Consider the following 21,419-nt stretch of genomic DNA (forward strand, 5'->3'; position numbering starts at 1 on the left):
AATGCTGATGAATTACAGGAAGCAACAAGGTATATATTGATACATGTACAACAAGAATCATTCTTAAATAAAATCAAAACGATTGAAAAGCAAAATCCTGTTCAGAAAGATAGTCGTTTAGCCTCTTTAAATCCTGTCATGCATGATTGGTTATTGCGCGTCAAGGGACGTCTCAACTTGTCACTTAGCAAATGTCCGGTCATTATACCAAATTCTCATCACGTGACCACTTTAATAATCAGGTCGTTTCAGGAACAAAATGGTCATACAGGAATGGCACAAGTGCTAGTATCATTACGGGAAAAGTATTGGATTTTAAAAGGACCTAGTACTGTCCGAACAGTTTTGAACAGGTGTGTAAGATGTAGACGATATCAAGCAACGCTTTGTTTTCAGAAGATGGCTTCTGTTATAGACGATCAGAAAACTCCTGATAAACCTCCATTTACCTTTGTTGGAATAGACTACTTTGGTCCATTAAATGTTAAAGATGGACGTTCAGTCGTTAAAAGATACGGTTGCCTTTTTACATGTCTTACAACTAGAGCTGTTCACATAGAAGTAGCTCATAGTTTGACTACAGATTCTTTTATTTCTGCTTTCCAACGTCTTACGAGCAGGCGAGGCATACCTGAAAAGGTGTATAGTGATAACGGGACAAATCTTGTCAGTGGAGAATCGGAACTTCGGAAATACATTGAACAATGGAACAAAACAAAAATATCCAGTTACATGTCACACAAAGATATTAATTGGACTTTCAATCCGCCAAACGCTAGTCATCGTGGTGGTGTATGGGAAAGAATGATTCGTACGACACGCAAAATTCTGAGAGCTCTTGCAAATGAACAACTTCTTACCGATAAACAGTTACTTACCTTTATGGCTGAAGCCGAAAGAATCGTTAATGATAGACCGATAACACCAGTCAGTAATGATTCTCGAGATTTGCCAGTTCTCACACCGAATATGTTATTACTAATGAAAAACAACACTTCAATACCGCAAGGTGTGTTTGATGAGAAAGATGTGTATGCTAAAAGGTGGTGGAAGCAGATACAATACTTAGCCAATGTATTCTGGAGACGTTGGTTACGTGAATATTTACCAACTCTACAGCAGAGAAACAAATGGCAAAGAGAACAACGAGATGTAAGGATTGACGACATTGTCATCATTGCAGATGACCATACATCGAGAGGACAGTGGCCATTAGGACGAGTAATTGAGGTCATTAGGAGCCGCGATAGTCTTATCTGTAGTTGTGTGATCAGAACAAAAGAGTCAAAATTTTTAAAACCAGTAACTAAATTATGCTTACTTGAATGTTCACAATAGAATTAACAGTAATTAATTGATATTTTGTAAGTTTTTTGTGTGATGACAATTTTTAAGAAACGTCATGGTGGGGAGTGTTAGATTTGAAATGTAATTCCAAATTATTGGGTTACTTCATTTATTATTACTGAATTTATTTATTTTATTTATTATACTTGTAGATACTATTTTTGGGTATTTGCGCATATGTAACGTTGCGCTCATGAACATTATAATATTTCCCGTTTTTAAGTTTTATGACGTTTCGCTTTTGACGTACGTTACGTTGTCTAGTTTTTTATTCATTGCAAGTTATTTGATATTCGGAGACGCATCATTATTTTATAGAGAGATCATAATCGGTAAGAGATAATTTATGTACATTTTTAAGAACAATATTTATTTAAAGATGAAATATTAAGAATTGTAAAAGTATTTATAAATTAATATTTATTTCAATTAACTTTTTAATTTAACAAGTTATTTATGAAGCGTGAAAGAAAGTGTTTCCTATTGTTTGTTTAGTATTATGATTTTAGTGTTTTAAGTTATATTTTTACTTACGATGTATGTTTATGTGTATTTGTATTTTATTGTAGAGAATCGGTTGTTATGATATAGTATATGAAGCCAAAATTATATGTAGTTTTGAAGAATAAAGATACTTATATAGACCGCATACTCGACTTATCGCCTTAATTGATGTCTTTGATGTGATCCGTTACAGATACTATGCTTTAAACTTCGTATCCAAACGCTAGTTTCATCTTCAAAACCTTAATCAATGTCACTCGCTTGAAAAAGTTAAAACAGCCAGTCAGTACAAACTTGAAGATCATTAATGAACCTAAGTTCCAGAAGGATAAATCAAGTTTAGTTAAGGTAATATATTCCTGTGTTAAACAATTCTTAATATTTTGAAAAAATCAGAGTTTTATAGTGGTCAAATAAATTTCCTGTTTACCAAATTTTGATTTTTTCGAAAAACTAAGGAGTTTCTTATCCCAGGCATATATTACCTTAGCCGTATTTGGCACAACTCTTTGGAATTTTGAATCCTCAATGCTCATCAACTTTGTACTTGTTTGGCTCTATAAATATTTTGATATGAGCGTCATTGATGAGTCTTATGTAGACGAAACGCGCGTCTGGTGTACTAAATTATAATCCTGTTACCTTTGATAACTATTTACACCACTGGGTCGATGCCACTGGTGGTGGACGTTTCGTCCCCGAGGGTATCACCAGCCCAGTAGTCAGCACTTCTGTGTTGATATGAATATCAATAATGTGGTAATTTTTATAAATTTCCTGTTTACCAAATTTTGAATTTTTCGAAAAACTAAGGATTTTCTTATCCCAGGCATAAATTACCTTAGCCGTATTTGGCACAACTTTTTGGAATTTTGGATCCTCAATGCTCTTCAACTTTGTACTTGTTTGGCTTTATAAATATTTTGATATGAGCGTCACTGATTAGTCTTATGTAGACGAAACGCGCGTCTGGCGTACTAAATTATAATCCTGGTACCTGATACAATTTATCAGTATGACCAATCAACGATAATTCATATCAACACGGAGATCCGTATCAATGTGAAAATATTAGTATTTTAATTTGAGTTTTGAGACTACCAATACAACATACTCTCGAGCTTATTGATGGACTACTTTCTTTTCATCATATGACTTGTATTATATGTGCCATAATCTTAAGAACATACCAATAAAGGCAACAGTAGTATACCGCTGTTTAAACTTATAAATCCATGGACAAAAAACAAAATCGGGGTAACAAACTAAAACTGAGGGAAACGTATAAATATAAGAGGAGAACAACGACACAACACTACAATGTGTAAAACATAGTAAATCGTATTCTTTGATTATAAAAGAAATAAACAAACCTCATAAATGACTCTTGTTCAGGATTCCGGAAGCCATGAATTCCCCCAGACATGAAAATTTCAACAAAATCCTGAAATAGAAAACAATTTGCTAAAAGTATATATTATTACTACAGTATGTGTTCATTTTAGAAGTTTAGACATTTTGTTTTATATATATCTAGATATGTTGTGTACATCAGTGTTGGTGTGTTTTTATTTGGCTTTGAATTTGGCTTTGAATATGTGTATGTGTTCTATATGGTCTTCCATTCGTATAATTTTGTAAGCACTGAGGTCTTCTAATACTATTAACAAGTTATAAAAATGCATAGTGCTAAGAATGAAAACAACTACGACACGAAACTGAAGCCTATTTTTCTTTAATGTTGAGTGAAGAGTACAGATATAATACAACCGGCAAGTATAACAAAACTAAATATGGAACTGCTTTGTTTATATAACCAATCACGTCATCATTGTTGACGTCTTTTCTGGTGCTACTCGCCATTCGTAGATATACCTCTTACCGGACTCATATCTAATTACTAAATTTTAACTTCAGATTGTACCCAGTGTCAAAACCGGGTATACATGCAATCATTGTATATGTAATTTTAAAATGGATATATGAGCTTTTCAGTCCCAAATAATTTAATTGTAATGGGGAAAGTGTAAAAGAGACAACATATATCGCATTTTTCACTGGGTGAAATTCATAATTGTCGTTTAAAAAAATCCGGTGATTTCGTGACAGATTGAAAAAATCTGAGAAAAAATAATTTCAGTCGATGCCACTGCTGGTGAAGTTTTTCTCCCCGAGGGTATCATCAGCCCAGCAGTCTTCATTTCAATGTTGACATGAGTTGCCATTAGTATAGTCATACTTATAAATAAAATGTTTACAAAAATTAGAATTTTCGAAATACTATGGCTTTTCTAATTCAGGAATAGATTACCTTATCTCTATTTGGCGATACTTTACGAAGTTATAGGTCCTAAAAAAATACTTTTTACATTATTTGACTTTTTAAACTTTTATTCAAGCGTCACTGATGGGTCTTTTATAAACGAAATATGCGACTGGTGTACAAAATGTTCATTCTACTCTCTATCATGAGTGTATTTGAACCATGATGCCATTCCTATTAAAGGACGACAATGCATACACCTGTATCTAAAATTATTATAAGGAAACTTAAATGCATATGCATCATTAGATAAATAGGCGAAGCCAGTGTCAAGTAATAGTTGTTTTCATGTCTAGAAGAATACATTCTATATCTAAAGCGATTAATTTATTGTACAATTATAGAGAAATGTTTCTCTTAAATTTTAACATTGCTATTCAGTAAAGATGCCAACGGAATGAAACTTGTTCCCAATTACTTCATATGACATAGATCTTGTGTCTCTAGAGTTATATAAATATCTTAAAAAATCTATAACAAGTTTTTCGTTTTCTAGAATAATGCCATTTGCAAGCCATTAACTATATAATACTTAAGTAAACACGGAAATGAGTTGCCAAATCAACGGGAAAATAAGCAGAAAAGAGTTCGAACTCGTAAATTTGAATTTAAACCAAACAGTTTTTTCTTTTATAATGTCGGATTGAAAGCTTGAGTTGAAAATAAAATTATGGGGCCAATCCTTTACAACAATTAAGGGAAATTCCTGTATGGTAAAAATAAACATAACAACATATGTTAATGATCACGAAGCTGCAATTCAGATTCTATTGAATAAATGTTTCTAAGACGAAGTATTCTTTTCAAACAGCTGGAGAAATTCAAATCTATTTTGAACCTTATTTTTTTTAATGATTACAATTAATGGTATACTGAAGTACCTATAGTTATTTGATACAAAGGTTAGTCGTTACTGGTAACTAATATTGATGGAATATTATTATTGAAAAACTAAAGGCAGGAATTGTGCCCAAAGTTGTTACACAGTAAACTAAAATGTATATTGCACCCATAAAAGGGTCATTGCCGTTGAATGCAGGCCTATGATTTGCAAATCCTCATACATTATGTGTTAAATAACCCATAATGATATAGAAGTATCCCCAATGTTATTGTAAACTGAGAGTATAAAAAAACACAGTATGACCAAAACTAAACATAATTAAAATAGATTCACTAGAAGGATAACCTAGCTGGCTGTTTTACCTGTAAACCTTCTTATGGTTTAACAAGTTTTTCAAAAGAATAAAGAGAAACTTAGTCACGAAATTAAGAAGGAAACATAGAGTCAACTATAATAATTAGAACAAAAGTCCGTTGCATTCAAAGAAAGTCGACCACATCACGCCTTCAACATTAGTAATTATAGTTACTGTATCAGATGACAGTGCTAAAATTGACAACAATCCAACGCGCAGTTGCTTTCTATCTAAATGTGTATGTAATTATGCCTACCTTTGCAGATATACAAAGTAGTTCTGTGGTAGTCCTCGTACTACAAGTAGCCTGTCTTCTGCTGTTTGTTATCACTGCAAGTTCCTGTCAACAAGTTAGATAATTTCAATTAAACCTCGACGATTCATTATTTATTGTTTACATATGCAAATCTGCTCACAAATAAGAAATTTTTCAATAGGTAAATTTGCACATGTATCAGAACCTCTATTATAGCAATGCATTAACTACTAAATCTTCTAGCCATGATTTATGTATATTAGTAATCCTATCTTTTGTGTAAAATAGATATGTATACGATATTAACAGATAAAGGCAAAATTGTAAATAAGGATTTTTTGTTCTTTTATCAAGAAAAGTTGACTGCGGTCAATAACATATGGGATTTAAACCGTATGAAATAGAAACGCATTCTAATTGAAGTACGACGTACTATTACATGATTAAATAAATGTTGGTAAATCAATAAACAATCAATATACGGAAATTAAAGGCATTTTACATCAATTTAGTTATACTGCAATTAGAATGACATTGAGATACTTATCCCTCCCATGTGGTGAACAACTTGTTATATTATACAATTCTACTAACAATCATTACCTACTTCAGAATTGGTTTCAAATGTCAAGAGAATGCATGGAAAGAGAAAAATTCTAAATTATTTTAGATTATATGAACAAAATACTTTAATTTAACTTACGACTACACATCTGAAATGAATTAATACTCGTTTCTAGCCCATTTTGTTAATTAAACTCATTTCCGAAGCTGTTAAAAACCATTTGTCTATATGTTATGCTTTTAAAACAGAAACTTCGAACTGTTAAACATGTACAAACATTTTTATAAAGTCTCAGATTCACGTTTTTACTCTGACAGATTGTTTTTTATACTCTAACAGTTATTAATTTTAACCATCTGGTCCAGTTCTGCAGATATGCTATAACAACGTGTATTTAAATGCGATAAGGCAACGACAAATGAGTACATCATATATATTTCTCTCTTAAAGTAATAACTTAGATAAATGACTTTTTGTATACTTCGGAAATGGAGAATCTGGCTTTAATTTGTTAATTGAAATTTACAACGCATTCAATTTAATTGTAATTTAGAGAACTTTTATGCACTAGATTCAAAGTTTGATACATTAGGAAATTAATGTCAGTTGTCAACAGAAAAAGCAATCTAGAGTTTAAATCTGAAAAAGAGATCAGTTAACAAAGTTTTAATCGAAAAAAGCGACATTAGTTAACGAACGTATATTAATGTGTATATGGACACATTAATATAACCTTAATTGGTGAAATAAAAAAATATGTAAAAGTGCATTCTCAATGATACAATTTAGTAAAAGAAAGGGAGGAGAAAATCACCTGAAACTCCACATTAATTCCTGTTACAAGTAATACCTAAACATAGTTATCACAAAAAGACACATATTTTTTTTCCAAACAAACAGATGTCAACAGAAAGACTATACATTTACTGGATTGAGCAATGTAAAAATCATATTCAAAGCACAAGTAGGGCAATATATGGCGTTTGAGGAAATTGTATGAACGGGGAAAAGGTGGGAACGAAATTTGAAATAAAAGTGGGAACAACCAATAAGAAAAGTTTTATTATTCTTACAACGCAACTTGGTCGATATTTATGAATATCAAAGACAAATGTATTTACTTTAGTATTTTATAAAACTCAAATTTGTTATTTAAAAAAAAAGCAGATGACAAAAATAATCTTCCTATATATCCCATAAGAAACTCTGAGACTGCACAAACTGGTGTATTTCGTATTTAAAGCAATACATGAGCATTACTTGGTTTATTTACACTACCAACATTTCGTAGTTAACATGCAGTGGTGTGTTTGTTTTTATTTCTTCTGAAACAGGATCAATCGTTTTGTTACAATAATTGGATCATATTCCATCTTTTTGATTGTTCAAATATCTTCAAATATAAAAATAAGATGATTTGGAATGATTACTACTGAGTCAACCCTCCACCAGGGTCTAAATGAGGTAGAAGGTTAGAAACTATAAGTCTCCGTACGGCCTTCATTCATGTGCAAAACCCACACCGCATATCAAGGTTTGAAAGGTCCGAAAGGAGAAATGTAGAATAAGCAAACATGAAAACTAACGGCCTGATTTCTGCAACAAAGAATGAACGAAAAGCAAATATGATATACAGCAACAAATGACAACCAATCACTGAATTACAGGTTCCTAACTCGCGGTGTTTTGGAGATAACATTGCAAGGTTGAATTATTTTTTTCTAATCCATGTTTCCTTTTGAACAAATATGCTTAAGAAAACTACGTGATGCAAACAAAGTTGGTCGCCCATTGTTCTATCACTAATGATTTGAAACTGTTTAAAAGATAGCATGCATTTTAATCCAATATTAACGGCAACTAGACATCACACCATTTCAAAATCTATGAAAATTATTTAAACATAACAGTTCACCAATATCATGATACACAACAAATATTTAAATGTAAAAGAGGGACATAATTCAAATTGGGATTTTAAACAATACTGAATAGAACACTATTACATGAAAACCAATAATATTTAAAAATAACGAAAAGCTAAAACAAAAACAAATATGAACATTTACACGTCTCTCCTGACTTTTATTCTTCTATAAAGCAAAAAATAAAATTTAAAATGAATTAAATTATAATAGTGAATATTTACGTTATAGATTGAAAATGTATATTATGGATTTTGTTAGATAATGAAAAACATTACTTACGGAAAATGTTAGATTTATCTTGTGTTGCAGTGCTGGAGATATTTGCATATACAACAAATCTCGATAACCTTTTAGATAGGGATTAGTTTAAAACGATAGGTGATTAAGGTCTTCTTTTATTTGACATGTTTAAGAGTACGAGACGATTACCTGCCAAGATTTTATGTAATCCATTCTTTTAAACGTTCAAATACTGCTTAAATGGTGTAAAATATTGCTCTATTCGGTTTGCTTACGATTGTACATATGGAAATACAATTTATATCAAAGCAGATAACTTACAAGTAATGAGAAATGGATAGCTTTAAAACCATACTTTGTCCACCATTTTCTACATAAGAAACTGCCTTTTCCAAGTCAGGAATATGACAATTGTTATCCATTCGTTTGGTCAGTTTGAGCTTTTGAATTTGCCATTTTCCGATTTTTGGCTAAGGACTTTCCTTTTTTGAAGTATTAGTTTGGCGGTAGATAAAGTAGGACTTCGAATAAACATTTGAGACATATTCGTCGTGACGTTGAACTGTTTTTAAACGTTCCGAATGATGACTTGACGCTTTAATGAAAATTGTAGAACAATATTTACCCCAAACGCCATCCCTCGTCCCAGGCATACCAAAAATTTCGTGCAACCTCTTTCTTCGTCATATTGTGTCACAATAACTGAAAACAGTAAGGTTTTGAATTAAAAGCAATTGATAACATTTAAGATCTTTTTCCATAATTGAATCTATAAAGGTCTTCAACCTACTACCTATGGTTACCAAATAAATTTTGTATATAAGGTCAATACTTTGAAAATCAAAGAAATCAATCACAATAGGTGTAAAAAAGACCCAAAAAAACATATTTCTGACCAAAATACCACTAACGGTAACAAACTTGTATGATCTAAATGTTTAACAAGTATCTCCTTGTGTTTATTCGCTTTATTTATTTTCTTTTAAATTTCATTATTTATTTTTAAACTCTACTTTCCTAAGCAAGAAAAGCTTATGACAAAGAATTCATCCACCGTCGATCCGCCTGCATTTCGATTACTGATTATTTTATAAATTACTATGATTAAAGTATGCATTATTTGATTACACTCTTTGGTAATAATATTTGCATAGTATAAAAAGCTGTAAATGGTGTACTCTGATCATTATAGTCATTCTAGGCGTAGGTAATATATTTATTTACGTTTTTTAAATAGAAAATAGAATTAATCAATGTTACTTCATTGTAAATATTATGACAAATCAAAACACCTTCCTTGCTTTTTTTTTTTTTTTTTTTTTTACAAATAGCAGTATTTTATCAGCAGATCTTACAATCTTACATAAACACATCAAAAAAATGTATCTTCATGCCTACTATTACTTAATATAGTTTATTTCTAAAATATTCAGTGAAAGTTTTGGCCTGTGTTCTTAAACTGTATCATGAGGATGATATTTATATTTACTTCAAATAAACGTATTCCATTTTGAATGTCACCTAAATTATTCATAAGAAAAAATTACATATAAGCCTGTTAATTTCCTTTATGTCATTTCTTTTTGACAAATAGCGGTGTTCATTAACGCTCATTTTGTTTAGTTTTGAAATCATACAATTTTCAGTAATACCAATATATTCGTGACTGTTCAATTTAAGGAAAAAACACATCGTTAATTTTGAGTTACGATCATCTTTTTCTAAAAACAAGTCAAGTTACGATCATTCATAGACGCAGTTACGATCATCATCGTGATTTTTTTAATCTCAATTTTCGTTCTTCTGGTTGTTTTTATATCATTTAGGAAAAGACATTCAATGACAATGCTTATTAAAATTTTACTTGATATAAAACGAATCTGTAAATAAGCTGTTAAAGTGGAGAAATCGGCCTTCTAAAATTTCCCTCAATTTGTGTCCGCCATATTGGGATGATCGTAATTGCAGTTACGATCATCACGTTGACACCGGTGATGTTATGTAATTATATGAGGGAAACCAAAAAAAAAGAAGATTATAACTCTCTTAATCCAATACTAAGAACATGTAGGCTTACTATACAGGTATTGGACTTTGAATTAAATTGACAAAGTAATGGGTATTCAGGAGTCCCATACGCAAATTGTAAGGGAAATACAATATGACAGAGATTTCAGCATGGAAAATATCATTAATTAATAAACGAAAGGGATTAAACTGTCCTGAAAATACATATTTCAAATATGAACAAGGATGTGGCCATAGAACACGGATGTTCAAATTTTGTGCGACTATCATACAAGTGGGAGGTTTAGCCAGCTTTAAAATCAGGTTCAATCCACCATTTTCGACATTAAAAATTCCGGAACCCAGTCAAGAATACGACAGTTGTCTTCCCAAAGAGCTCGAGCTTGGACTTGTTGAAGACAATGTAACAAGCAACTAATGGAAATAAAGAATTTAAAAAGAAAAAAGAATATGACAGTTGTTTTCCATTTGACCTTTTGATGTTGCAATTTGCTTAGGGACTTCCGTTTAGAATTTTCCTTGGAGTTCGGTTTTATTGTTATAATTTTAACATATCACCAAACTAGCGGTGACTTATACTGTAAACATAAGGAACGGAATAGTCTTAACAATGGCAACTAATCCATCGTTAGGTTAGAAGCCTCCGGTAAACTGAAATCGTTAACATTCTAAACATACAACTAATGATCCATTTTAGACGATAATTGAGAATAACAGAATGACAACAACTGAACTATAATTATAAAGGTATTTAAACTATCATACTCGCAGTAAGATTGATATTTTATTAAATTACCATAACAGTAGTTTAGAATATATTGATGTACTAATTCAATAGTGTTTCTATGTACTCTATTCTGTAATTTTATGATTAAATGATGTCCTTGAAAAGATGACTATGCTGAAACTCATTGTCGTTCAGTTGAAAAAGGAAATCTAATCTGTACTTCACAACGCGATTGTCTGTTTTTCTTCTTTTTACATGGTTGTTCAATCCACTTCAAAAACTTTTAACTTTTCGCAGACCATGTTTATACCAGATTTGTTTTCTAATACAATAAATGACATCTTTTATCTGATTTCCTCTCAGACGGAATCTGTAGGAAGCACAAACCGCTTCACAAAATTGATATCTACATTGAAAATCACAATTTTAGCAAGAAAAAACAATGATGACTGATTATGCATTAAACACAATGGCCGACAGTCTCAGAAGACTTAAGCCAAAGGCAGAAAAAACTATAATTGATAATAGCAACATTTTCTAAGGCTTCCATATCAAACCGTAACAGTATAAGTTAAACAGTTTTAAACAATTTGACCCAAGATATATTTTTATATGTTGCTTGTTGTCTCTTTATACTTGGTGCTACAAACTTATGAAATTATTTGGAAAATAAGAAGTTTAATCTTTCGAATACAAAGTTTTGATTCTTTGGCGTGTCTTGAATATACATTCTTTTAAGTTTTAGTTCAATAAGTTTTTCAATTTTAATAACTTTCGAAAATTTTGAAATACATTGCCCTCGGACATCATTAAAGATGCATTTATTGTCGAAATTCGAGGAACACCAAGGAAAGATACTGAAAATTTCTTATTTTATAAGGTATTACAATTTTCTTTTGTCGGCAATGGCTTTCAAACCATAACATTTGTTAGTAACGATAGAATTAGTAAACATAAAAAATAAGTATGTGTCAAAACAAGCCTCATATGCACTGTACGATTTGTTTTGTTAACTAATATATATTTATATTAAAGGGTATTGAAAACTAAAACCATGTGATTAATTCAAATTTCTTTTCCTGCAATAAACATAGTTTTTTTTTTAATTGATGAATCAATTCACTTCAGTTATTCTTGTTTGGTACATGTCTACCTTCACAGAGCGAATACCTTTATTTCTTAATGTTTAACTTATTAAAGATGGTTCTATTTTGCAGATTTAACGATCATGGAATCTTAAATTGTACAACATCTTCGTTATTATTGACAAGCAATCTTGTTTAATCAGTTTCTTTAGGAATTTTATGGATATGTATTGAAATATGATTATGCTAATACTGGAACTTTAGACACTCCGCAAGCTTAGTATTGTATTGAATTAGCATATCAATTTTAATGATTATAGAACACGATGATGTTCTACATCAAAGACGTTTTATGTACTACATTCTGTTCCGGAAATAACACAATAATGCTCTAGGAAAAAAGTCTCTTCTGAAAAAGTAATTTGCGTAATCTCTAAAATGAAGATTGTAGTGAATTTGATTGTTCGTTTTCTTTCTTCAATACTTTGTTCTTCATTCCCATTTTCAAATGACTGAATTTCAATTTTTCTTAGTCACCCGATGATTATTGTTATGACATTGATTATTCCGTTTCAATTTTTTTCAAACAGTTTTTTGAAATATAACATCGGGTGCAAATCCAAGTGACTTTCCTTGTGATAGTTCGTAGACGTAAATATAAGCATCAGTATTTTGTTTAGTCAACTGATAACCTTATACCTCATTGTTTTTCTAGGGAGTGGAGGTTATTGTGTTTTGGATACAAACAGATATTACGAAAATTGTATTTCTTCTGTAACTAATCCAAAACTCATTATTAAATATAAAACAGAAGAAGTGGTATGACTGCCAATAAGACAACTCTCCACAATAAACCAGATGACACAGAAATTAACAACTTCACTATATGTTAAAGTTGGGTTTTAATTATTGAAAATTGTTATTTAACTATACCTATCCAGTAAACCAAAAAATACAGAAAAAGAAAATTGTAGGCACTTCTTGAGACTTCGAATATGAATATTGCATGCAATTTAATCAGCTTTTCAATGTTTTGAAATATAATTATGTTAAAACTTTGGCCTGAGACAATAGACAAAACCGATTATTATATTATCATATCAATTGCAACTGTATCATTTTAAGAGTGTCGGCTTTATGACATTCTGTTTAGATAGAACACATTATTAAAAAAGAAAAGAGATGTATTCAGTAGTGCCACAATTTAATTATTTGTTATGACCTTCTTTATTTTGCTGCTAAAGTTCCGTTTCGACTTTTTTATTTTCTTTAAACACTTGATGGTAGCTTCGTAAGCCTCATTTATTCCGTTACAAATTTTTTAACCATATATCTATTTCAAATCCGATTTCCTCTCATGAGGAAATAAAGTAGACACAAAAATGGTTAACAGAGAGAGAAAATATGCATCAAAAAATTTTATGTTACAATTGTAGTTCATTTTAAGACCATAGGGAATTTGACATACTATTAGATTAACAACGCAAGAAACAACCAGCTAAAATAATTGTCATTTTTCCTAAGGCAAAACTGTTATTCGATAAACATTGAATTGTACTTTAATTCAAAATAAAATAAAATTATGGCCAAAGGTAAAAGAACCGCAGCTGAACGGTTCCAATAAATCAATAGGGTGAATTTAAAAATCAGCATACAAAAATCCGACTATACAATACATCAAACTCTAACTAAATTCTATATTACATGCTATTAATCAAGCCGACAGTAGTTCAGATATCTAAAGCTCATAAATAGATTGCGAAGAGACATCTCAAGATCTCAAGGTGTGAAATAATAACTGAAGGAATGTCATGAACTCAAAGAGAAGCGAGATCATGTGTGTATTCCAGGTAAAAGTAAAATAACAAAAATACCGGACTCCAATGCCAATTCAACCAAAATTTACAAATGACAAAATCAAAAGTTCATACACCTCAAACGAATGGAAAATAACTGGTATATTCCTGTATTAGTACAGGCATTTCTTAACATAGAAAATAGTGGATTAAATCTGGTTCAATTTGCCGCTAGCTTAACCTCTAACGTGTATGACAGTCGCATAATGCCTCACATAAAATTATATTCTATGGCAAAATTGTGAAAGCAAAACAAACAGACATAATTAGTAAAAATGTTTAAAAAAAAATTGGGAATAGCAGACCATTTGTCTCTTGTTATGCATGCATCACGTGCTCTGGGAATGGAACACGATTAATTAAAATGTAAATCTAACTTTTACATGTTTAAGGGCTTTTGTTCTTAAGTGGATAGGTAGTAAAGAAAGAAAGAATTTATGATTTATTTGAAAAATTCGTTTAAATACAAAACTAAAACAATGGCAATAGTTTGGATCATAACCTCTTCGTGTCAAACTTGATTAAAGTACAGATAATAAAATATTTGTATTAATGAAAAATCTAGGCCATTTTTGTAGACCACATCAAGCTTATAAATAAAGGAGTTGTCAATACAATTGTTCAACTGTATAAGCACGGGTAGTAAGGTCGTCATATCGAGGAGCGTTTAGTACAGTGATTTTGTCATAGTTTGGATAAGTTTGACATGACGGTGTTAAGTCTTTTTGATGACAATCAATGCAAAAATGTAAACATTGGGATATTTTGTAAACGGAACTTCTGATCATTAATTCAAGCTGGTAAGTACCTTTGTATAAAGTAAATATGTTAGTACATCACAAGTTGTATCATATGGTTAATGATTTAACACAGAACAAAGCTTGCGTATGTCAAAATTTAAAACTTGCTAATTGGTTTATCGTGCATCAAAAAAGTTATTTTCTTACAGTCTGTTACATCACATATATCTTCGTGATATAACACTGCGGTCAATTATTCTGAAAAATACCTACTTTTGCAATCAATTCAAAATTACTGAAATATCTGTGTCATGGTTTGGTTCATTCGTGTCATGGTTAAGTTCATGTTCGACATGGTTCAGTTATGTAGTTCTTGTCGTGTATAATGAAGAGTTAATATCAAAATTAACAAAAATCGTTCCATTTGAAACACAAAAGGACATAAGAACGCACATACAATGTAGTAATATGTTATAAGTCGATGCAATATGATTGCCAATGATATAACTATCCACCTGAGATCAAATGACGTAGATGTTAGCAGCTATTTGTCATCAAGAGGCCTTCAACATTCAACAATGAGCAAAGCCATATTTCTTAGCAAGATATAAAAGGCTGAAACAAAATTCAATGTATAGGAATTCCAATTAGAAAAACATCACCCTAATTTCTGTCCAAAATAAATAGCAAAATATGATACACAGTTACATACGATATTCACGGCATTACAGACACTTAACGTGAGACAGTATAAACAAAATATTGCGGAGTAAAACATGTTTGCGGGCTCCCCAACCTCTTCTTCGCCTTAACCATGCCACACATGTAAAACTCACCAGATCGGGTTTAAACAAGAAAATCAAGTAACAGAAACCCTAAAAACACAAATAAAGTACTGATAATTAGTGTGACCTAGTTTCAAACAAATAACAAATGATAAAAAGTCATGATTCTTAGATAGTTTCTTTTAAATTTCAGGATGGAATTCTGCTGCCAATATTGTGAGCATCTTTGGATTATGTCTAGCAATAAATAACGATATATATTTAACACTGTAGTTTCATTAAATAGCATTATATGAAACAATATTGAGAGGATCCTATTTTTCAATATTTGTTTCTTAATTTTCAAATCTTTTATTACCGCAGTCATATTATAAACTTGAATCCTAAAGAACTAATTAAACAATACTACGTTTTTTTTATTTCAGCAACCATGCAATGTTTGACCAACCCCGAAGATCTACTGCTAAACGTAAAAGTGCAATCGTGAACCCATATGATGGATTTGCACATGGTGCTCAAGGAATTCGTCAGTACCATAAAAGAGCATGTTATGATATCTAAAAATCTCATTATCTTGAAAATGAGACAATATATCATTTAAACTTTATGAATGCTAGAAATGAATCAGTATCACCAACAGCTTAATTCAAATGACCCGTCTAAAGGAGCAATAGATGCATTTGTGTAAAATTTGGAGCCTTAGTTATCGTGTAAATAAATAAATTAAAAAAACAATTATGAATCTGACTGCGTTGTTTTTATGTTAAACATATTTAGTTACACAAATTGAAAAGAAGTTATAAACTACGAAATCATGAAAATATAAGTTTTCAACACAGACACCAAACAGGCATTCATAAGTGCTAACTATTGTGAAAGGAAGGGTTTTACACATTTAATTTCAAAAACACATTTACTGAATTCCGAAGTTGAGACTCACCAAAAATGTCCAGAACCTAACGACGCGACAAGTTGTCCTATGTCATACCTTACTGTTTTACGCTATACTGAGAATAGTTTGATGGTTTCAGATCTCTGGTTGTCTCTGTCCAATTTATTTACCCATTTTATAGAAACAGGCAGATACAGAGTTTGGCCTATTTAATTTATCCTATTGTTGAAGAATTCATGTTTGTGTTGTTGGTTTGCTGTCTCATTTATGTATTTCCTGCGTCATCTTACATTTGATATTACCTAGTAAATTGAAAATCAAATACTAGTAAGCAAAAATGATAAACGGCAAATATAGATAGCATAACAATATCATTGAATGTTCTAAGAAGTTCAAATGAAGTGTACTTGTAATATATATCATCAAACTTCCCATCTGTTTCATCTTTGTTCATCTTATAATGCGTTCTGTCCTATTACAAACGATGATTTCTTGTCTAGCCAGGTCAAAATTAACAGATAAATGTACATGTAGTAGACAATATAACACGTGTTTCTTTGATTTTCAATCACATTTAATAATATACCACCTCATACTTAAAACTAGATAGCAGGAGTTTTTTTCAGATAGTATAGAAACTATATTACATAAAAAAGTAAAAATATTTGAAATAATTTAATGATACTATACACGATGCATTTATACAATATTACAAAGATTTTGATTGATTCGTAATAATAATTGATAAACTTGAACAATATATCGGCTTAAATCCAAAATTGGAGTTGTGATCTTTCATATTTTAAATTCTAACTTTGAATGTACTTTTTATTGTAATTTCACCTATTATAGTTTTAAAACCAATAAGTTTTAAAACTGTTGTCCATGTCACGCGTAACTATTCGGTTTCCTAAATGGTTGAAGACTTATGATGTCCTGTTAATATCTTTTGGTTAGTTTTGTAGTTGGGTTACTGTATCATGAACCTATAACCCCACATCTCCTTTTATTCATCATAAACTGGTTCAAAATTTAAAATAAAGAAAAACAAACAAATGTGTAGTTTTCTAGAAAAGAAAATGAAAAACAAGAATTACTTTTTGACTGGCTGCCACTTTTGAGTAGAAGTCTTTAGCTATTTGACTAGTGATGCCGCTCATGATATCCCAGGCAGAGTCAAGCATGGACATATGGAGAAAAGATTATATGTGAAACAGAAGCAACGCTTTGTCTTTTTTTTTTTGTAAAATTATATCAAAAGCTAGTTTAAAAGAGCAGTGACTTTTAAATTTATATTGTAGAAAACATACGAAAAGTAACATGACATGTTTAATTTACGCTTTGACGATTACACCCACTAAATTTGGTTAAACAGGCTTTTTTTCTTCTCAGGCAGTTAATATATAGTGTAACTTCGTTCAATAACAGGCGCTATCAATCAAATTTTCAGTATTAAAGTGAAACACATATATATTTATTTCGATCTAAACCATGACAATCTTGACCAAAACCATGACGAATTTCTAGACTCTTAACCGAACCATGTCAATCGCTTAACCAAACCATAGCAATTCCGATATCTTGCTTATTCTGCGTTCATTTCGTGAAATAACAATTCCAATATAGATCGTTTGACCTCCAATACAGAATCAAGCATCTTATTTGCTTTTTATCTGCTCGTGTGAATAGAACTGAGTCAATAGTTTGGGGAAGCAACATAAATTAACCATGTCAAACTTATCCAAACTATGACAAAATCACTGTACTAAACGCTCCTCGATATGACGACCTTACTACCCGTGATAAGGTTAGAAACTATAATGTAGGTTCAATTAATGCAACATTATAGAATCATCTTTCAGAAAAGGCTAATGCATGGTTACTAAATTATTTTCCTTGTCATGAGTATGATAGAGTAAAAGTTCGGCTACTATGTACTTGTCCAGATAGTTATCTTCAGTCAGGGCGATCTCAGTTGCATCGGAACGGTAAGCAGATCCTGTTCGACATATGGCGCTCATTTCATGCAAACTAAATTTTGCGGTAATGTTTATATCATTTTTAATTCATGAATACATTTACAAAAGTATTGTGACTCAACAATAAGACAATGAAAAATAAAAAGTATACTCACTAACTCCACTAAGTATAAAGTAAAATGAATGTGGAAGATGGCCTTGTCTTACTATTGCGCGTCTTGGCTCGTATCTGCAATACAAATGTGAGTACATTGTAAATGATGTAATTCATTTCAAAAAGAAATACAATTAAGCATCAATTAGACAAACATTCTTTTGGTTACATTTTTTTATTTTTCAGGTATAACCCTCATAATTAAGGCGACAGTTGACTATCGATTTCTAAATCCCGAAAAAAAAATTAGGAATAAATAAATCGAAATAACAATCAAAATACTGGTAGAATTCCATGCACTTCAGAGTATCGTAAATAGGTTTGTTGATATGGTAAACGTCTCCTGCTAAACATGCAGTAACCGCCATGCGGATACACACTCAGTCAAAATGCCACAATCGGGAAAATGACACAATCAGTGTAAACTGGAGTCGGTTTCACAAAACAAACTTTCGATTAAGATTGATCGTAAGTCATGAACAATTCAGTATACTTACGATCAATTTTAGTCGTAGGTATTTTTATGAAATTGGCTCCTGGTATCATAACATTTAAGACAAATCGCTAGTAATTCGAGATACCGACACATTGTATCGGTCACAACACATAATAATATAAGAGTCAAAATTACGCAGTTTAGATATCAGTTGCTTTTAGTCATGAATGTGTTCGGGCGATTTATGTGTTATGACCACACCACTGTCCACAAACTCATGTATTGCAAACATGCGTATGTAAAAAGTAAAATAACAAAAATAATGAACTCCAGGGAAAATTCAAATCGAAAAAACCGTTACGAAATGGCAAAATCTAAAGCGCCAATACATATTACGGATTGAAAAAAAACTTTCATATTCCCGACTTTTTACAGGCATTTCCTAAACGGAATACCCTACGTCTAAGTTATGAGTATGTTTCTGGTGAGAAATGAGAAGTTCACAATTGGAAAGTTTAAATCATCACGTTTGCAAGTAGAAAAAAATTGAAAAATGTCTAAGAAAAGTACAAGTACATTAAGTACATTACTCACAAGAGAACAACAGATTCTTTTCAAATTTGCAACTGTAGAAAAATTAAGGTTAAGTGAAATTTTGTCAACTGCGTTTTATACTTTTGGGAAAAAAGGAAAACTTGTGGATGTAAAGTTAAGAACAATACATTCAAATATGCATATATCATAGGAATAACAGGATATTGTTATTTCTTGTATGTTAAACTTTCTGTTAATGGTATCTGAGAACCTCTTTTAATTGTAACCATGGCATTCACTTAAACAAGAATGACAAATGATATTAGTTGGTTTTTTTACATTAGAACTTGATACGGAAAGGTTAAAAATCTGCCTTACATTTTAAGAGATCAGATGTCAACTTCCGATCTGGCTAACAATTTCATAGATTCATTTAGACATACCAGATGTCAACATTCCAAATAGATAGCGTTGATATGGATTTTCCAATCAATTGCTCTTTTTCTTACCAAATTATGTAATAAGCATCGTGATATGATTAGCTCTCCTAATAGAGTACCATTAAAATGGATGCTTACAGGAATAAGCGATTAGGAAAACATATTATATAATTAATATGATTTTAAAGGCCAAGTACGTTATGCTTTTTATCATGCCTCTTTTTCAATTCTATTAAGTAATAATAAAGAAAGTTAGGTTCCAACTATTTATGGCAAAGTTGGATAATGATATTCGGTTACGGTCCCTTTGGTTATATCCTCAATTATTTTTAACTTCCTTTTCTATCAAATTCATCGGTTTTGGCGTTCCCGTTCCGGATATTGGTTAATCGAGAAAAGCGATCAAAACTTGTAAAGTATCATTTTCATATCCTAATACATGGTTGACACTGATCCGGTGGGCTGTTAACCTCCGATGTTATCATCAACTCAGTAGACAGTGCTAATGGACTGACATATAATGATTTGTAGCATACATAAAGATACGGAGATTTGGTATGATTGCTTATGAGACAACTATCCACAATTGTTTTTAATTTTGTGGATGTAAGCAATTATAGGCAACCGTACGGCCATCAATAATGAGAAAATCCCATACCGTATATCTCTTTTTCACGTTGATCCATTTGAAATAATAAAGAAACTCTAGCGGGTAATGTTCACTGTATGAGTATTCAACATTCATGTTAGGTCACTGTTGTTTCTATGGTCCCTAAAATACTTAACTATTTTTAAATTATTGAGTTTTTAGATTTTGGAGTTTGAAAGTGTCGTGTTACGGTTCATCTATCTAATAATTCGGTAATTTTCATTTTATATATTATTGACATTAGGAACTAATCCTGGTGCAATGATTTTTTTATTGTTAACTTATATTCGGGTGCATTTAAACAATTGCTAAATGGATAGAAAATTTCATAAAATCCTAAATATTGTCGAATTGCCGATACTTTTGCCTCATTTTAAATCCTATCTTTACTTTTCTGTTAAGTGTGTAATGGATTTTTTTCTGTTTCATAGTGGATTGTATTTCTAATCCTTTATGAATTGTTTTTTTAGGATGTTTCTTTATGAATATTCTTATATGAATGTTTCTTCATTGATGTTTCTTTATTAGTGCTTTTTATGGACTGCACTCTGTTTCTTTATGCATATTGTTTCTTTGTAGACTATATTCTGCTTTCTTTTTGGATTGCATTCTGTTTCTTGAAAGATTGTATTCTGTTTTTTATGGATTGTATTCTGTTTTTTTATGGATTGTATTCTGTTTTTTTATATATTGTATTCTGTTTTTTTATGGATTGTATTCTGTTTTTTTATGGATTGTATTCTGTTTCTTTA

General features: G+C 31.0%; 1 protein-coding gene across 5 annotated transcripts in view; it reads right to left on the reverse strand.

Moving 5' to 3' along the window:
• LOC139488128 (cyclic nucleotide-binding domain-containing protein 2-like) overlaps positions 1 to 21,419 on the reverse strand; it is a 79,186-nt gene that overhangs the window by 44,245 nt on the left and 13,522 nt on the right. For all 5 annotated transcript variants that reach the window (XM_071273523.1, XM_071273522.1, XM_071273526.1 and 2 more), the window contains exons 7-10: positions 18,610 to 18,683; positions 8,988 to 9,064; positions 5,630 to 5,713; positions 3,225 to 3,295 (exon numbers count right to left, since the gene is read on the reverse strand). In XM_071273523.1, the coding sequence (XP_071129624.1) occupies positions 3,225 to 3,295; positions 5,630 to 5,713; positions 8,988 to 9,064; positions 18,610 to 18,683 (306 nt within the window). The remainder of the gene's footprint in view (positions 1 to 3,224; positions 3,296 to 5,629; positions 5,714 to 8,987; positions 9,065 to 18,609; positions 18,684 to 21,419) is intronic.

Source organism: Mytilus edulis, chromosome 9 (genome assembly GCF_963676685.1).
Source record: "Mytilus edulis chromosome 9, xbMytEdul2.2, whole genome shotgun sequence".
Classification (NCBI taxonomy): Eukaryota; Metazoa; Mollusca; class Bivalvia; order Mytilida; family Mytilidae; genus Mytilus; species Mytilus edulis.